The sequence below is a fragment of the Trichomonas vaginalis genome, chromosome IV, assembly GCF_026262505.1.
Source record: "Trichomonas vaginalis G3 chromosome IV, whole genome shotgun sequence".
NCBI lineage: Eukaryota > Parabasalia > Trichomonadida > Trichomonadidae > Trichomonas > Trichomonas vaginalis.
In genome coordinates, this window is record NC_067206.1 from 18654013 (window position 1) to 18668149 (window position 14137).

At 33.5% G+C, this 14137-nt stretch overlaps 1 protein-coding gene across 1 annotated transcript, besides 1 other annotated feature; it reads left to right on the plus strand.

Moving 5' to 3' along the window:
• Window positions 1-846: 846 nt before the first annotated feature.
• On the plus strand, window positions 847-1164 carry TVAGG3_0123170 (protein of unknown function, DUF4106 family; the record flags this gene model as incomplete). Its single annotated transcript, XM_051223635.1, has 1 exon — window positions 847-1164. The coding sequence occupies one exon, from the start codon at window positions 847-849 to the stop codon at window positions 1162-1164; it is 318 nt and encodes a 105-aa protein (XP_051108621.1).
• A 121-nt stretch (window positions 1165-1285) lies between these two features.
• Window positions 1286-14137: part of a mobile genetic element that runs on past the window's edge.

Sequence of the window (14137 nt, forward strand, 5' to 3'; positions counted from 1 at the left end):
GTCTAAAAAAAATTCGGCTGACATAGTAGAAGAATATCGAAAAATGTTTGCCGACATACAAAAGACTCCAACATCAGATGAAAATATCCAGCATAGAATGGAAGAACTGAAAAAAAATGTACACAAATACAACAACCCTTTTTACTTACGAGCATTTACGTTCAATCTTCGATGAACTCGGTGAAGATAAAAGGTTAAATTTCAAGAAAACATATAGAAATGAAACATTGTTTAAAGTTCATTCAGAACCTAACCAAGATGGAAACAAACCTACTTTTGTTCTGCAGACGATGGAACTACAATGAGATGGGGTCATAAAGCTAATCCAGATAGGTGGTTCATAAACTTACAACCACAATTCCAAGAAGTTGTAGACGCAAGGAAGTCAATGGTGAACGAGATATAGCTGGTATTTTCAGCGCGGCTTTAATGCCATTGAAAGATATGAACATGCAGATATTTTGGACCAGTATGAAATGAACATGGCTGATGGAAATATAACACCTGACGTTCTAAAACATTTATCTCAAAGAACTACACAGAACCATAGAGATGGTATATTTGGTGAAGAGTTTAGAAAGAAAGTTAGGGAGGGCGAAGGAAGAGAACCATTGTACATGACCTTGCAAACGAAAGTTTACAAAATGTCATAAAAACTTACTTTGCAGACAATGAAATGAGAAGGGATGAATATTTAAGAAAACTCAAATGGACAGTACCAAATGAAATGTTAGTATTGAAAAACATGTTCCTTGACAAAATAAAACCAACTACAGAAATAAACGACGCAAGACTGAAAGATTGGGTAAAAGCTTTCCCATTACACAAAAGATATAGTTTGGTAACATGGAAAGAAAACCAGAATGGCTACAAAAACATATATTTGGAAACGAGCATATTCCATATGGACAGGCACTGTTTGAAGAGCTTGAACCAGAAACTCAGGAAAGAGTCATGCAAACAATACGCAAAGACTCAAATACAGACTATGACAAACTCTTTCTAGGATATAGGTTACCTGAGATGGGCGACCAGAGCCAAAAGGCAAAAAGGACATGGGAAATTTACAACATACTAGGTGAACATGAGGCAAAGATGCAACAACTTCAAGCAGAGGGCAATGAAGGAAAAAGAAGAGTTAAAAACTCAGTCAGAAGAAAGTAAAGCTTGGTCCACGTGGGTTCTATTATGACATATAAATCCAACTATTCTATATTTTTACTCATATGAAATGTACGCCGCTCAGAATATAACGCCAACAGTTTTGGATGCTACGAATGGAAATGTTTCCGAATGGTAATAACGAATGCGACAATGCCATTAGAAGGTCAGAAATAGTTCCTGGAACTTACGAATATACAACTGCTGTTTCTTATGGAAATGTAGGTGAGTTTGGAGAAGGTTCTTCAACAACAGTAGATATTGCTTGCGACAGGTTTCATATTATTTCTATTGACAACTCATTCTTATACGTGGAACAAGACATTGAAATAAAACCTTCTGCCAAGTTGTCTGACAAGAAAGGTTGCAATGGAATTTTCTATGTCGGATACCAATATGCTCCAGAAGTTTTCATGGGATATAAGATATATTCTAACTCTGACTTAGTTCAAACAGTAACATGGGCAAACTATGAATGGTTGCTTTAAGAAACTCAGTACAACAACAAGCTAGAGAACAAACAGACCAGTATGCCACCATTGAGAAAATAAGAAGACTTGACCCTAACGTTCCAGGAGTTTATGTTAACCTTTCTGGACAAACTGCAGCAGCAGTAACCAAAGTAAAAACTGAAACTTAGAGTTCCTTTGTCATCTTTCCTCATCTTCAGGTTTTTAAGATACTTGCCAAACTGGGCAGGAAAAATTTCTATCGAACTTACTCCAAGCAAAAATAACTTAGTCATTGCACCAACACAAGACCCATTCACTCTTACAGAAGTAGTGGGAACAAATAAAATGTCATTCGCCGACTTTTGCAAAAACAAAGTTGACTTAGACTTGTGTTTCTCAAACCTCAACACTGAAGTAAACTATTTATTTAAATGCTGCTGGAGATGCTTGGGACCCAGTTAAGTTCACATGCGAAAATATTGAATGCAAGAGAAATAAAAGCAGACTTGCAGTCTATATGTTGGACCCAGATATTTCAAATGCTTTTAGCTGCCAAATATATTGCAGTTCCACTTATGTTCCCCTATACACCAAATATCTGTCAAAGACTTTGCAGGTGAAGTTGGAAACCAAAGTGCTGACCCAGGTGCAAGAACAGATATTGCTTTAACAACTGCAATGAAACATGCAGATACTATGTTTGTACTGTTCAGACGAACTATAAATGACTATTCTTGTTTCTACAACCCTGGTATTAAATATCATATAAACATAGATGGCAAATATTATCCAAGAGAAGAATATTCTACAGTTGAGGATATGAGGTCATACAACTTGACATTAGATGCTATGAATTTAACAACAAACTTCAAACAACCATTAACCCTGAAATGCAAAGTTCTATTATGCCATATGTGAAAGTATGGACCCATACAGGAGCTCAAAAAACCTCAAATTACAAATGGAGACCGTTCAAACTTTTGGCTTGGCATTCCATTTGCTGACTCAGAAGACTTTATGGGTGGTATTTCAACTGTTGGTACAGTTCAAATACAATATACTGGTGACAGAGACGGTCCAGATGAATTGAAAGCAAAGAAGTTTACAAAACCAATAGCACTTTTCACGGAAGATGCTCTTTTGAAGATTCGTTCGATGAAACCTGCTGGGGCTCCTCAGATTGGCATAAACAGACAGCTTCCATCGAGCAGATTTTGGCAGCAGGTCAGTAAGTTTTTCTTGAACTGACTTCTCTCCGTCAAATATTGACAGTACGCCAGTTTTGACATAGTATTGTATATATAAACTTACCTTTAGAAATATCTGTAAGTTTTGTTGTTATATTTTTGTCTGCTTCAAGAACTTTCACCATTTCGGTTATACCAACTTTCTTTGCTTTATGAAAATATTTTGGTTCAGCAAAGACTGCTATTCTATAACATTTTCCATTGTTTGTGTAAAGAACTATTCTGTCAATGAACTTGTATTGTTTGTGTGTGTAAACTTTGTTCTGCTTCAATTCGAAGAGATACTCAAAATACGTCCATCTTTTTATTCTAAGTAAAATGTCATTTCCGAAAAATAGAACGTGAGTGTTTCAAAAGGTTTAATGGCGGTGGCAGATGTGAAGTTAAATTCACCAACTCAAACAAACAGTCAAAGTGTTGTTGTCAATGTCAAAGAAAGAGATGTTGAAGTGGGGAAACCATACGAAGACGAAGATGGTATAAACAATAGTTCCTGTAAAAGAACAACCAACATATCCTGAAGTTAGCAGAGACTTAAGTTCTGTTGCAGATATATCGAAATGACTATCAACAACATTAAAGACAAACTTAAAACTCAGGAGAAGATTGTCAAGCTTTGGGTATAAATGTTAAACTTGGTTGAGCACAACCCTGTAAAAGTGAACTCATATGTCATCGCACCTCATGAAGTTTTGAAAGAACTATTGAAACTTTTGACAGGCACGACGATATAAACATCAAAGAAATAGAACCCGACGTTAGTTGCTGTGGTGTTTCATATAATGTCATTGACAAGTATACTTATGAAAGGAGTGAAACGTTGAACTTAAATTATAGTTTCCCAGACGTCATAAAAAATATTTGACGACCACAACATTTCATTAAAATTTACTTGCTAAGTAAATGGCAGAAGACATAGTGGTTTTATACTATTACGACTAAAAACCCTGAGTCATATAATTCTTATAACAACAAAACTTACAAAGTCCTCAAGGACGATATTGTAAACTGACCTTAAACACGATGAGACTAAAGCCTGTTTTGCTCTTTTGACACCAGAAGACTTTGTTGTTGTGAATGGTAAAAAAATACTTCTTTGAAGATACTTACTCAGATATACACCAACAGGTTTTGTTGACATTATTAATACTTTAAGGACGGGTGTAACATGTGCTGGCAACTAGAGCAGGTTTCATTATGTTTGGATGTCCGACTGAGTTTACTATAAACGATATGAGCTATAATACAAAACTTATTTCTGGTTTTTACAACACAGTTTTCCTATAACAGGAAAAGGTGTATACAAGGAATGTCTATTCCATTGACATTAAGCACACCAATCTTATATATTGTTTCAATTAGGTTACAAGTGTTATTCGAATGTCGACAGAAACTATTATGACCAAAAGATACTCATGCGTTATAACACTTCTCTGCTGGTTTGCCTATTGTTCTTTCGAATGCAGAGTTTTCAGCTTAAGTGACCTCAAACACTTTAGCAAACATAAACTTAACCTTAGTCGACGCAAACTTTGTTCCTGTAAAACTTTATGTCCTATGTATTTGATATGACGGCAGAAAGTTTCGAATTGGAAGATGCAACTGGTGAAAGTATTGTACTACAAGAACAACTTCAACAACATATTCAAGAACAATGCAAAATAGCTCAGACAACAAATAGCTCAAGAATAAAAAAAATTTTTTTTTATTTTATAAAAATGTACAGAATAGATGTTTCAGATTTTTATGACTTCCAAGCATTCAGAAATATGTTCCATTTCGAGACTATAACAAAGCAGTCGAGAATTTGAAACGTTTAGTCATTTATGTTGGACTCTGCCCCAGAATGTTATGTTATGAAAGAATGGGATGTTGTCTTTAACAAACCAAGAGCAACAATAGTGTCTGAACAAGAATGTAGACAGAAACTTAAGAAAATAAAAGTCGTACAAGTTGGCATGAAGATGTTAGATGCTTGGGATATCTTATTGTCAAAACTTGAAGATTTTTCAGTTCGTGGTATAAAGTTTTTATACACCTTCTCCAAACTTCTATTCTATCTTCACTGGATATAAATAAGAACAAGTAGAATGGAAAGAAAATGTTATAGAAGCCTTGGTTAGACCATGTCAAAGAAATTATATGCAATGGAAACGAAAGAGTCTATGAGTTATATCTTATGTTGGTTTGCAAACATCTTACAATATCCAAGTGCTAAAAATGAAACTGCTCTCATTATAAATTGGAAAACAAGGAACTGGTAAGAACACTTCTTTACAGATATTTTGTGCAAACTGTTAGAGGGCTATTCGAACCCTAATATGACAAACTTTAGAAAACATCTGCGGTAAATTTAACTCTTCAATAGAGAATATGAAACTTATAGTATGTAAACGAAACTTCAAAAGTATAGGATACAACAAAAGTTTGAACTCAGATGCTTTGAAGAGTCTTAATAACAGATAAAGTTGGAGTTGTTGAAGAAAATATAAAGACCAACAAGAGTTTGTGAAAATGTTGCAAACTTCATTAATGGTTTCAAAACAATACTGTTCCGATGAAGTTAGAAAGTTCTGACAGAAGATATAGTTAGTTGTCAGAACGTCAGATTCTCATATGCAAGATACAGAATATTTTGACGACTTAGCAGAAACTTTGACATCTGACTTTTACAACCACTTGTTCTCATATTTCATGACATTAGATATTTCTAAGTTCAATCCAAGACAAATTCACATACCGAGAGAGACAAACATTGTTGAAAAGCAAACAAAGAGTGTATATGAACTGTTCATAGATGAAACTGACTTGTGTCATTAGATGAAAGGTCATTGTACGATTCGTATAAACAATATTGTCAAGAATATGGTTATATGGCAGCTTCTAAACGAACATTCTTGGCAAATGTCAAAAAGTCTTTTAGATGTTCAGAATGGTGTATATACAAAGAAAAATTTTTTCTGAGTAAATTTTTAAAAAAAATATATTTTTTATCCGATAAAAAAGATGAAAAAATTCATCTCAGTAAATAAGTACATGTCAGGACTTAAAGAAGAACTAGACCCCATTCGCTTATTTGAATGTTTCTTCTACCATTTTGAAAAGTCTACATTTTGACAAAGTTTTGAACATCGAACAGTTAAGTTTGCTATTGTGACTAAAATGGTGCGAAATTTGAAGACTTAGACATAAAGGGTTTGTTAGCAGTCAAAGAAAATTTTGACAGAAGGTTTTTCAAAACCTTAAAGAAAGGCAAAGCATACACTTGTTATACCCTTATGACCAAGAAAGCAGACAGACTATAAATATTATGAGTCTAAGATAGTTTTGAAGTTCAAGGTAAATTGGGTAAAAGATTTTAGAGTCTAAACCATGTTTGCTCCTAAAGAAGGAAGAGAACATTGACCATTGACCCAGAAATGTTTCTAAAAATAAAATTTTATTTTATTACATGTCAATTTTCTTTTTCTCTGGTTCAGGTTCTTTTTCTCTTCTTTCTACTTTCTTTTCTTTCTTTTCTCTCTTCTTCTTCTTCTTCTCTGGTGGAGTTATGTCAAACTTCTCAGAACCATAATTTTTGTAAAAGGTCTTTGTCCTTTAATAGCTCATCTAGTTCTGTTTTCTAATTTCATCTTCAAGAACAGCGCATGTGTCTTTCTTTGCCATTCTAAGAGACTTTTGTTGGACTTCATCTTTCCAATCGGCGTCAATCCTGTCAACAAGTCTGTTCATTGACAATTTTAAGACTTCTCTGCCTAATGTTTTTATGGTTCTTTGGTCATATTCTCCAGAAACAGAACTTTAGAACAATATTCACCTTTCTTGTTTACACTATGTAAAGATTTTATGGTCGACAGATGTTTTGCTGTCGAAAAGTTTGTCCTCGAATATAGATATAGCGAAATCGCTAGACATTTTCTAAAAGATAATAATTTAATTTCATACTTTCAAAAATTATTGATTGAAAGAAAATTAAAGTTAGACTTGACAATATGACAAGACAATATTTGTGATGTAAACAGTATTGAAATTCTAAATAGAAGACACACATGATGTGCATATATTGTTGAATTCAGGCTCAGAATGAGTCAAACTTCAGACCAGACAAGTCTTATTCTATGTCTCAGATAGGTATATAGATTATAATTGCATCTGTATCGGTAAGATTTCAACTTATTTAAAATAGGATTGACGAGATAACAAAAGTACTAATAGAAAAAACACTATTGAAGCTTAAGCTATGTTCGAGTCGATATCTTACGGTGAATATTCTAATTTCACCGATCAAACTTCTTCAGCATACAAGATATTATAATAGAATCCAAGTTAGTATTATAACAGGACTACTGAGTTGTTTAGATTGGATAAAAAGTACAAAAGCAAAGAGTTTTGAAGTAGTAATGCTATAAATGAGTAAAATTAATTCAATTTTAAAGTTTAAAAGTACCCAGGAATGAAGGAATGCTAGAGAAATTTAGAGAAGAAAACATCAGAACAACAGAAAGAGTAGAATACATTTCGAAGAATTCAATCTACGATTGGAAAAGACATAAGCCTTCATAGATGTCTTCTTATCTTAGATGACTTTGCTTCTCATCGTCTTTGGTTTAGAAGAACAGAGACAACGCGACATTGGTGTACGATCTTAAGAAAGCTCAAGACACTTGTAAAATCTCAGTCTAATATGCTGTACAGACAGCAAAGAGTTTAAAGGTAAGTAGACTGTTAAAAAAATATTAGTATCATACTTTCCGCTGATTGTCCGTAAGACGATTTATGGAAACTTATGAAAGAGTCCATGGCAGGTAATTTGACAGACATGAATAGGAGAAGTATCAAAGTCATACAAGACCTATACTTCTCTTCGAATTGCAAATCTAGCTAAACAAGTTCAAATTGTAAAGTCAAGCTTGAAAAATGTGAAGGTAACTGCGTGCACTTGTAAGACATTCGAAGAGAACGTCGGACATCTGAAAACAATAAAAGACTTGTCCTTGAAAAAGTAAAGACTTGTTTGAACATGTTGTCTTGAAAAAGTAACTTGTTAAGTACTTTCTTAGTAGCTTGGAAAAAGTCTTCAAAGACTGTCTTGAAAAAGTAACGGTATGTTTACAAGAACCTTTCTCAATTTGAGAAAACTTTAACCATTTTTGAAAAATCGGTCCTTGTCCTAAAAGTAAGACAATCTGTCGTAAGTTTCTTGAAACAGCGATGCTCAGAACAGGATTTCTTGCAATGAGACTTAGCAAGACAATTTACCTTATAGAGCTACCTGAGCCACTGAAGTCAAGCGTAAAAATAAATGGTCATCTACTCTGCTTGTTTGAGTTGTCAAAATACTCTGTATTTTTTCTTTGTAGCGGCAAATCTTCTTTGAAGGTAGTATGTACAACCTTTCATATCATAGGTGTTGGGTAACGTATCTTGACTATTTTGTTTACATCTTCATTTGGAGTCATTGAAATCGGTAAGTTTTCGGATGAAACCATTTCTGTCAGATTTGTAAATCTTAGCAAGTCTAAAAGCTTTGTTGTTCTTCTGACTAATGCAACATAACCATATCTCTGTCTTCTTCATTTTCCATCTCTTCATATAATCATATACTATAGTTTCTTTCCTTTCTTTTGTACCGAACGTGGTATTCTTTTCTGAATGCTTTTGTCTTTTGCTTCAAGCTTGTTCTCTAGCTCTTCACGTTCTTGCTCTATGAATTTCAATCTAACATCATGAAAATATAACAAGCATAACGAGGTGAAGCCCACATTGCCTACCGGTTTACTAAAGTCTTAGTGATAATAAGTCTGTCAAACCATTTGCAAATTTTTGACGATTTCGTAACGGAATCTCGACCCGCGGTTTTCTACGGTCGCAAACATATGAGGAAATTCTTTAAAAGTTCTTTTGTCTGTTGGTTTTCAACCAATGACGTGCTTGCTTTGTAGAACGAAGAGCATTCAAAATACTTTGCATTTGGTACATGTAATCTTGACTGAACGAATGAGACGTAACTGTTTGTTATACTGTATGTACTCGTATTTCTTCATTTATAGCTTCATGACTATAACTGTTGTGTTCTCTCTGTTGTTGACATATCTGTTCTTTTACATACAAATAAAAAAATAAAAAAAAATAAATTAGCGTTATTTTCTATCTGTATAAAAGACCAAAATAAACGCTTTACATGTATTTTTCCAGCAACTTCGTCAAATAATTTTTATAGCCTATCTATCTCATCTACTTCAAAACGTTTCTTTACCTTCGTGGGAGCACCATACTTTTCTCAAAAACTTCAAAGCAGTTCTGTTTCTGCAGCTCTCATATCGTTAACAACACAACCTTAACTCTATTGACTGTACTGTCATATCTTTTTAGTTATATAAATGTTCTTCCTATCTTATATCTCTTTGTATTGAGTCCTTCGGTTTCTGAACGATGTAAAGTAAGCCTCACAGCAACGTTTCCGTATCGAAATGAACCATATGTTATGAATTAATATCCAACAACGGGTCAATCCATAAAAAACTAGTGGTATAAGAATTTTGTCGATGAGATATTGCTGTAGTTCCATAGAATCTTACCGATATCAAAAGCTCAGGATTTCTTGTCAAAATTTTCTGAGTTGAAGCATTTCTAACCCAGTCGTGGGATGTTTCTTTCAGATAGTGTTTAGAATGTCTGACAAAAGAATATTTGTTGTATTTCTTTGAGTATCTTACGTTTAAATCTAACCTATTCTAAACATATTTTGGTGTCATTGTCTATCTATTTTAACCTGTTTACAAACTCAGTGTTGTCATTTCACTGTTCATATCAACATACAAAATAAAAAAATATTTTATAAAAAAACCTAACGTTTAATTTTATATTTTTTCTAGTCTTGTTCTTAAGGAAATTATGAAATTTGGTTCATTTTATCAGCAAAAATATATTTATAGGGAAAGTTAATATCTACCCTGTTTTCTGAGCGCTGTTCTGACGCTCGTGAATATTTCCATGAGTTTCTGATCGTAAATGTTTGTCAAGACTTCTTCATCGTACATTTCTTTGTCAAATGATTTCATCGAAACTAGACGTATATGTTTTGTCAAGCTTCTCCGTACATGTTTTGTCAAGCTTCTTTCGTAAATGAGCGTAAAGTGACCAAAAATAATTTATATGTAGAATGTAGATTAACGATGTTTAACTAAACGATGTTTTCTAACAATGGTCTAAAACTACAAAACTCATGAGAATATCATGACGGGAGATTCATATAAAATACTAGATTTTAAGGGTAGAAAAGGTTAAGATCTAACTGTTTTCCTAACCCTTTTCATACCCCAAAGTTATTTAACAGTCGTTTTTACATGGTAAACATTGTGAATTCGTGATAATTCTAAACAATTTCGTAGCTTCTATTTCACTTCTTTTATATGTCAAAAAGTTTTAACGATACCGAAAGGTTCGTTATATTTCTCTTGACATAGATAGAAGGAAATTTCTGCTGGTTTGGATACGATTTTTGTAGATGCTAACATGTCCATTTTATCTTCTGCTGGCCTTTTCTGGCTTCTTTCTTTAAGTCCTGCATAGTCCGTTCTCATACGTTTCATCTCTTTGACGGAGTAAGTTATATTTCCTCCTTGCTGCTTGCTAATATCTTTAGGAACATTGCGGGTTTCATTCTTTGCGTATTAACTTCCTGAAACCTTACCTGCTAAACAAAACTAAGGCGTCAATGGTTTTTCTTTAACTCAAAAAGGTTGCGGGTTTTATCTGTTCATTCCATATCTTACTCTTCTGTCCTTTAATCTCGATTAATTTTCCCAAACACATTGCTAACTTAACGAAACAAAGTTGTCGTATGTCTTTAATTCTTACGGATTATATATTGCGAGAGATGCTTAATATACACTCAAATGTCGCAATCTTATGTCCATTTGTTGTTGCAGATGAGACTCCAAGAACTCATAGTTAACCTTTTCCGTATGAAACTTCTTTATTTCTACTTGAGTCAGTTTGCTTTGACTTCTATTCATCGAATTCTGGAATAGTGTCTTTTGTTGTTGGATTGTCAGTGCATTGGGTAAAATGGTCATATATATCTGCTTTTTTCATAAAGATAATTTCACTTCATCTATTGGCAGTGGCAATCTAAATATCCTTGGAGAAGTTCTTGCTTTAATCTTACTGATTTCTGTTCGAAAGTTATGGAAGAAGGAATGAACTTTCATCTCAACTACATTGACGAGGATTCATCTGAATAACGAGTTGGTGTGGTTGTTGCTCAAGGATGTCTTACCAATAAAATATAAAAAATATTTTTTTTAAAGAAGAACAACTTTTATTTTTTAAGTTTTTTGTGAAGTGTCAAAACATTGAGATTTCGAGAGTTTTCTACGATGTTTAGAAAAACGTGTTAGAAAACATGTTTAGATTAACATTCTAACATAAACATTATTTTTTTGGGTCTTTTTAGCGCTCATACGAAGAAGTCTTCGACAAATACAAGCTTTACGAAGAAGTACTTTGACCAAATTCAAGAGTTTTAGACATGTTTAGAAAAACATGTTAGAAACATGTTAGAATCTAACATTCTAACATAAACATTATTTTTGCTGAATTCTTTTGTAAAAAAATACACACACTCATGAGTTCTTCTACGATGTTAGAAACAAGAGGTTAGAAAAGAGGTTATGAATTCTAACCTTCATACCCTAAATTTATATTTTTGTGAAAAAAAAATGGCTTTCATTTACTCACAGTATTGTACAAAACGGAGCCCAAAACTTTTAAACTTCTTTCTGAAGCTTCAAATGCTATCTTAGCTGAGTTCATATTCTCTAAATTCTCTCCTTAAATCGTTCTTTTCCCAATCGGTCTAGTTCGTATGGCGAGTTCTCTATAACCAGAACATATTCACGTTCATGTTCTAATTTTGTTTTTTCATGCATTTTTTCTAACTTCTCTCTTCGAACAAAGGTTTTTAGCATTCCTCTACTGTTCTTCAAGTTCTTCTCTTCGTACATGTTTTTGTAAGACTCTTTCTCGTATAAATGTTCTGTAAAGATTTCATACGTACATGTTTTTGGTCAAGATTTCATCGTAAATGAGCCGAGAGAGTCAGACAGACAAAAATATTTTTAATGTAGAATGTTAGATCTAACATGTTTTCTAACACGTTTTCTATAACAGGTCTAAAGAACACACAAAACTCATGAAATATTCATACAGAATTCAATAAAAATATATTTATGTTAGAATTTAGATCTAGACCTCTTTTCTCTAAGCCTCTTTTTCTAACCTCTTGAATTTTCAAAGATATGGCAAAAGAGCAAAACAGGCTTTAGTCGTCATTGTGTTTAAGGTTAGTTTACAATATCGTCCTTGAGGACTTTGTAAGTTTGTTGTTATAGAATTATATGACTCAGGGTTTTTAGTCGTAATAGTATAAACCATTATATCTTCTGCCATTTATATATATTTAAAAGTTTTTCTGAAAGTGGAGAAGAACTTCATCTAAACTTTCACATGGCGTTTCTTGAAGTTCTCTGTCTAAGAAGTTCAAAATATTTTGTAAAGACATAGAACTTTCCTTTGTCTACACGAACAAACAAAACAGGGTCTTTCATATCGTTCAAAAGTGTGTAAAGTCCTTTACATGAAATAAAGTCTATATTATTTTTCTTCAAACATCTTTCAAGAAGTTTTGACATTTTACTTAGCAAATAAATTTTAATGAAATGTTGTGGTCGTCAAATATTTTTATGACGTCTGGGAAACTATACTTTAAGTTCAACGTTTCACCTCCTTTCATAACGTATATCTTGTCAATGACATTATATGAAACACCACAGCAACTAATGTCGGGTTCTATTTCTTTGATGTTTATATCGTCTGCCTCTGTCAAAAGTTTCAATAGTTCTTTCAAAACTTCATGAGGTGCAATGACATATGAGTTCACTTTTACAGGGTTGTGTTCGACCAAGTTTAACATTATACTTAAAGCTTGACAAATCTTCTCCTGAGTTTGAAGTTTGTCTTTTCAGTTGTTGGTAGTCGTTTCGAATATCTGCAACAGAACTTAAGTCTCTGCTAACTTCAGGATATGTTGTTGTTCTTTTACAGGAACAATTGTTATACCATCTTCGTCCTCGTATGGTTTCCCCACTTCAACATCTCTGTCTTTGACATTGACAACAACACTTTGACTGTTTGTTTGAGTTGGTGAATTTAACTTCACATCTGCCACCGCCATTAAACCTTTTGAAACACTCACGCTTCTATTTTTCGGAAATGACATTTTACTTAGAATAAAAAGATGGACGTATTCGAGTATCTCTTTGAATTGAAGCAGAACAAAGTTTACACACACAAACAATACAAATACATTGACAGAATAGTTCTTTACACAACAATGGTAAATGTTATAGAATAGCAGTCTTTGCTGAACCTAAATATTTTCATAAAGCAAAGAAAGTTGGTATAACTGAAATGGTGAAAGTTCTTGAAGCAGACAAAAATATAACTTCAAAACTTACAGATATTTCTAAAGGTAAGTTTATCTTACAATATTATGTCAAAACTGGCGTACTGTCAATATTTGACGGAGAGAAGTCAGTTCAAGAACAACTTACTGACCTGCTGCCAAAATCTGCTCGATGGAAGCTGTCGTTATGCCAATCTGAGGAGCCCCAGCAGGTTTCATCGAACGAATCTTCAAAAGAGCATCTTCCGTGAAAAGTGCTATTGGTTTTGTAAACTTCTTTGCTCTCAGTTCATCTGGACCGTCTCTGTCACCAGTATATTGTATTTGAACTGTACCAACAGTTGAAATACCACCCATAAAGTCTTCTGAGTCAGCAAATGGAATGCCAAGCCAAAAGTTTGAACGGTCTCCATTTGTATATTGAGTTTTTTGACCTCCTGTATGAGTCCATACTTTCACATATGGCATAATAGAACTTTGCATTTCAGGGTTAATGGTTGTTGTGAAGTTGTTGTTAAAGTTCATAGCATCTAATGTCAAGTTGTATGACCTCATATCCTCAACTGTAGAATATTCTTCTCTTGGATAATATTTGCCATCTATGTTTATATGATATTTAATACCGGGGTTGTAGAAACAAGAATAGTCATTTATAGTTCGTCTGAACAGTACAAACATAGTATCTGCATGTTTCATTGCAGTTGTTAAAGCAATATCTGTTCTTGCACCTGGGTCAGCACTTTGGTTTCCAACTTCACCTGCAAAGTCTTTGACAGATATTTGGTGTATAGGGAACATAAGTGGAACTG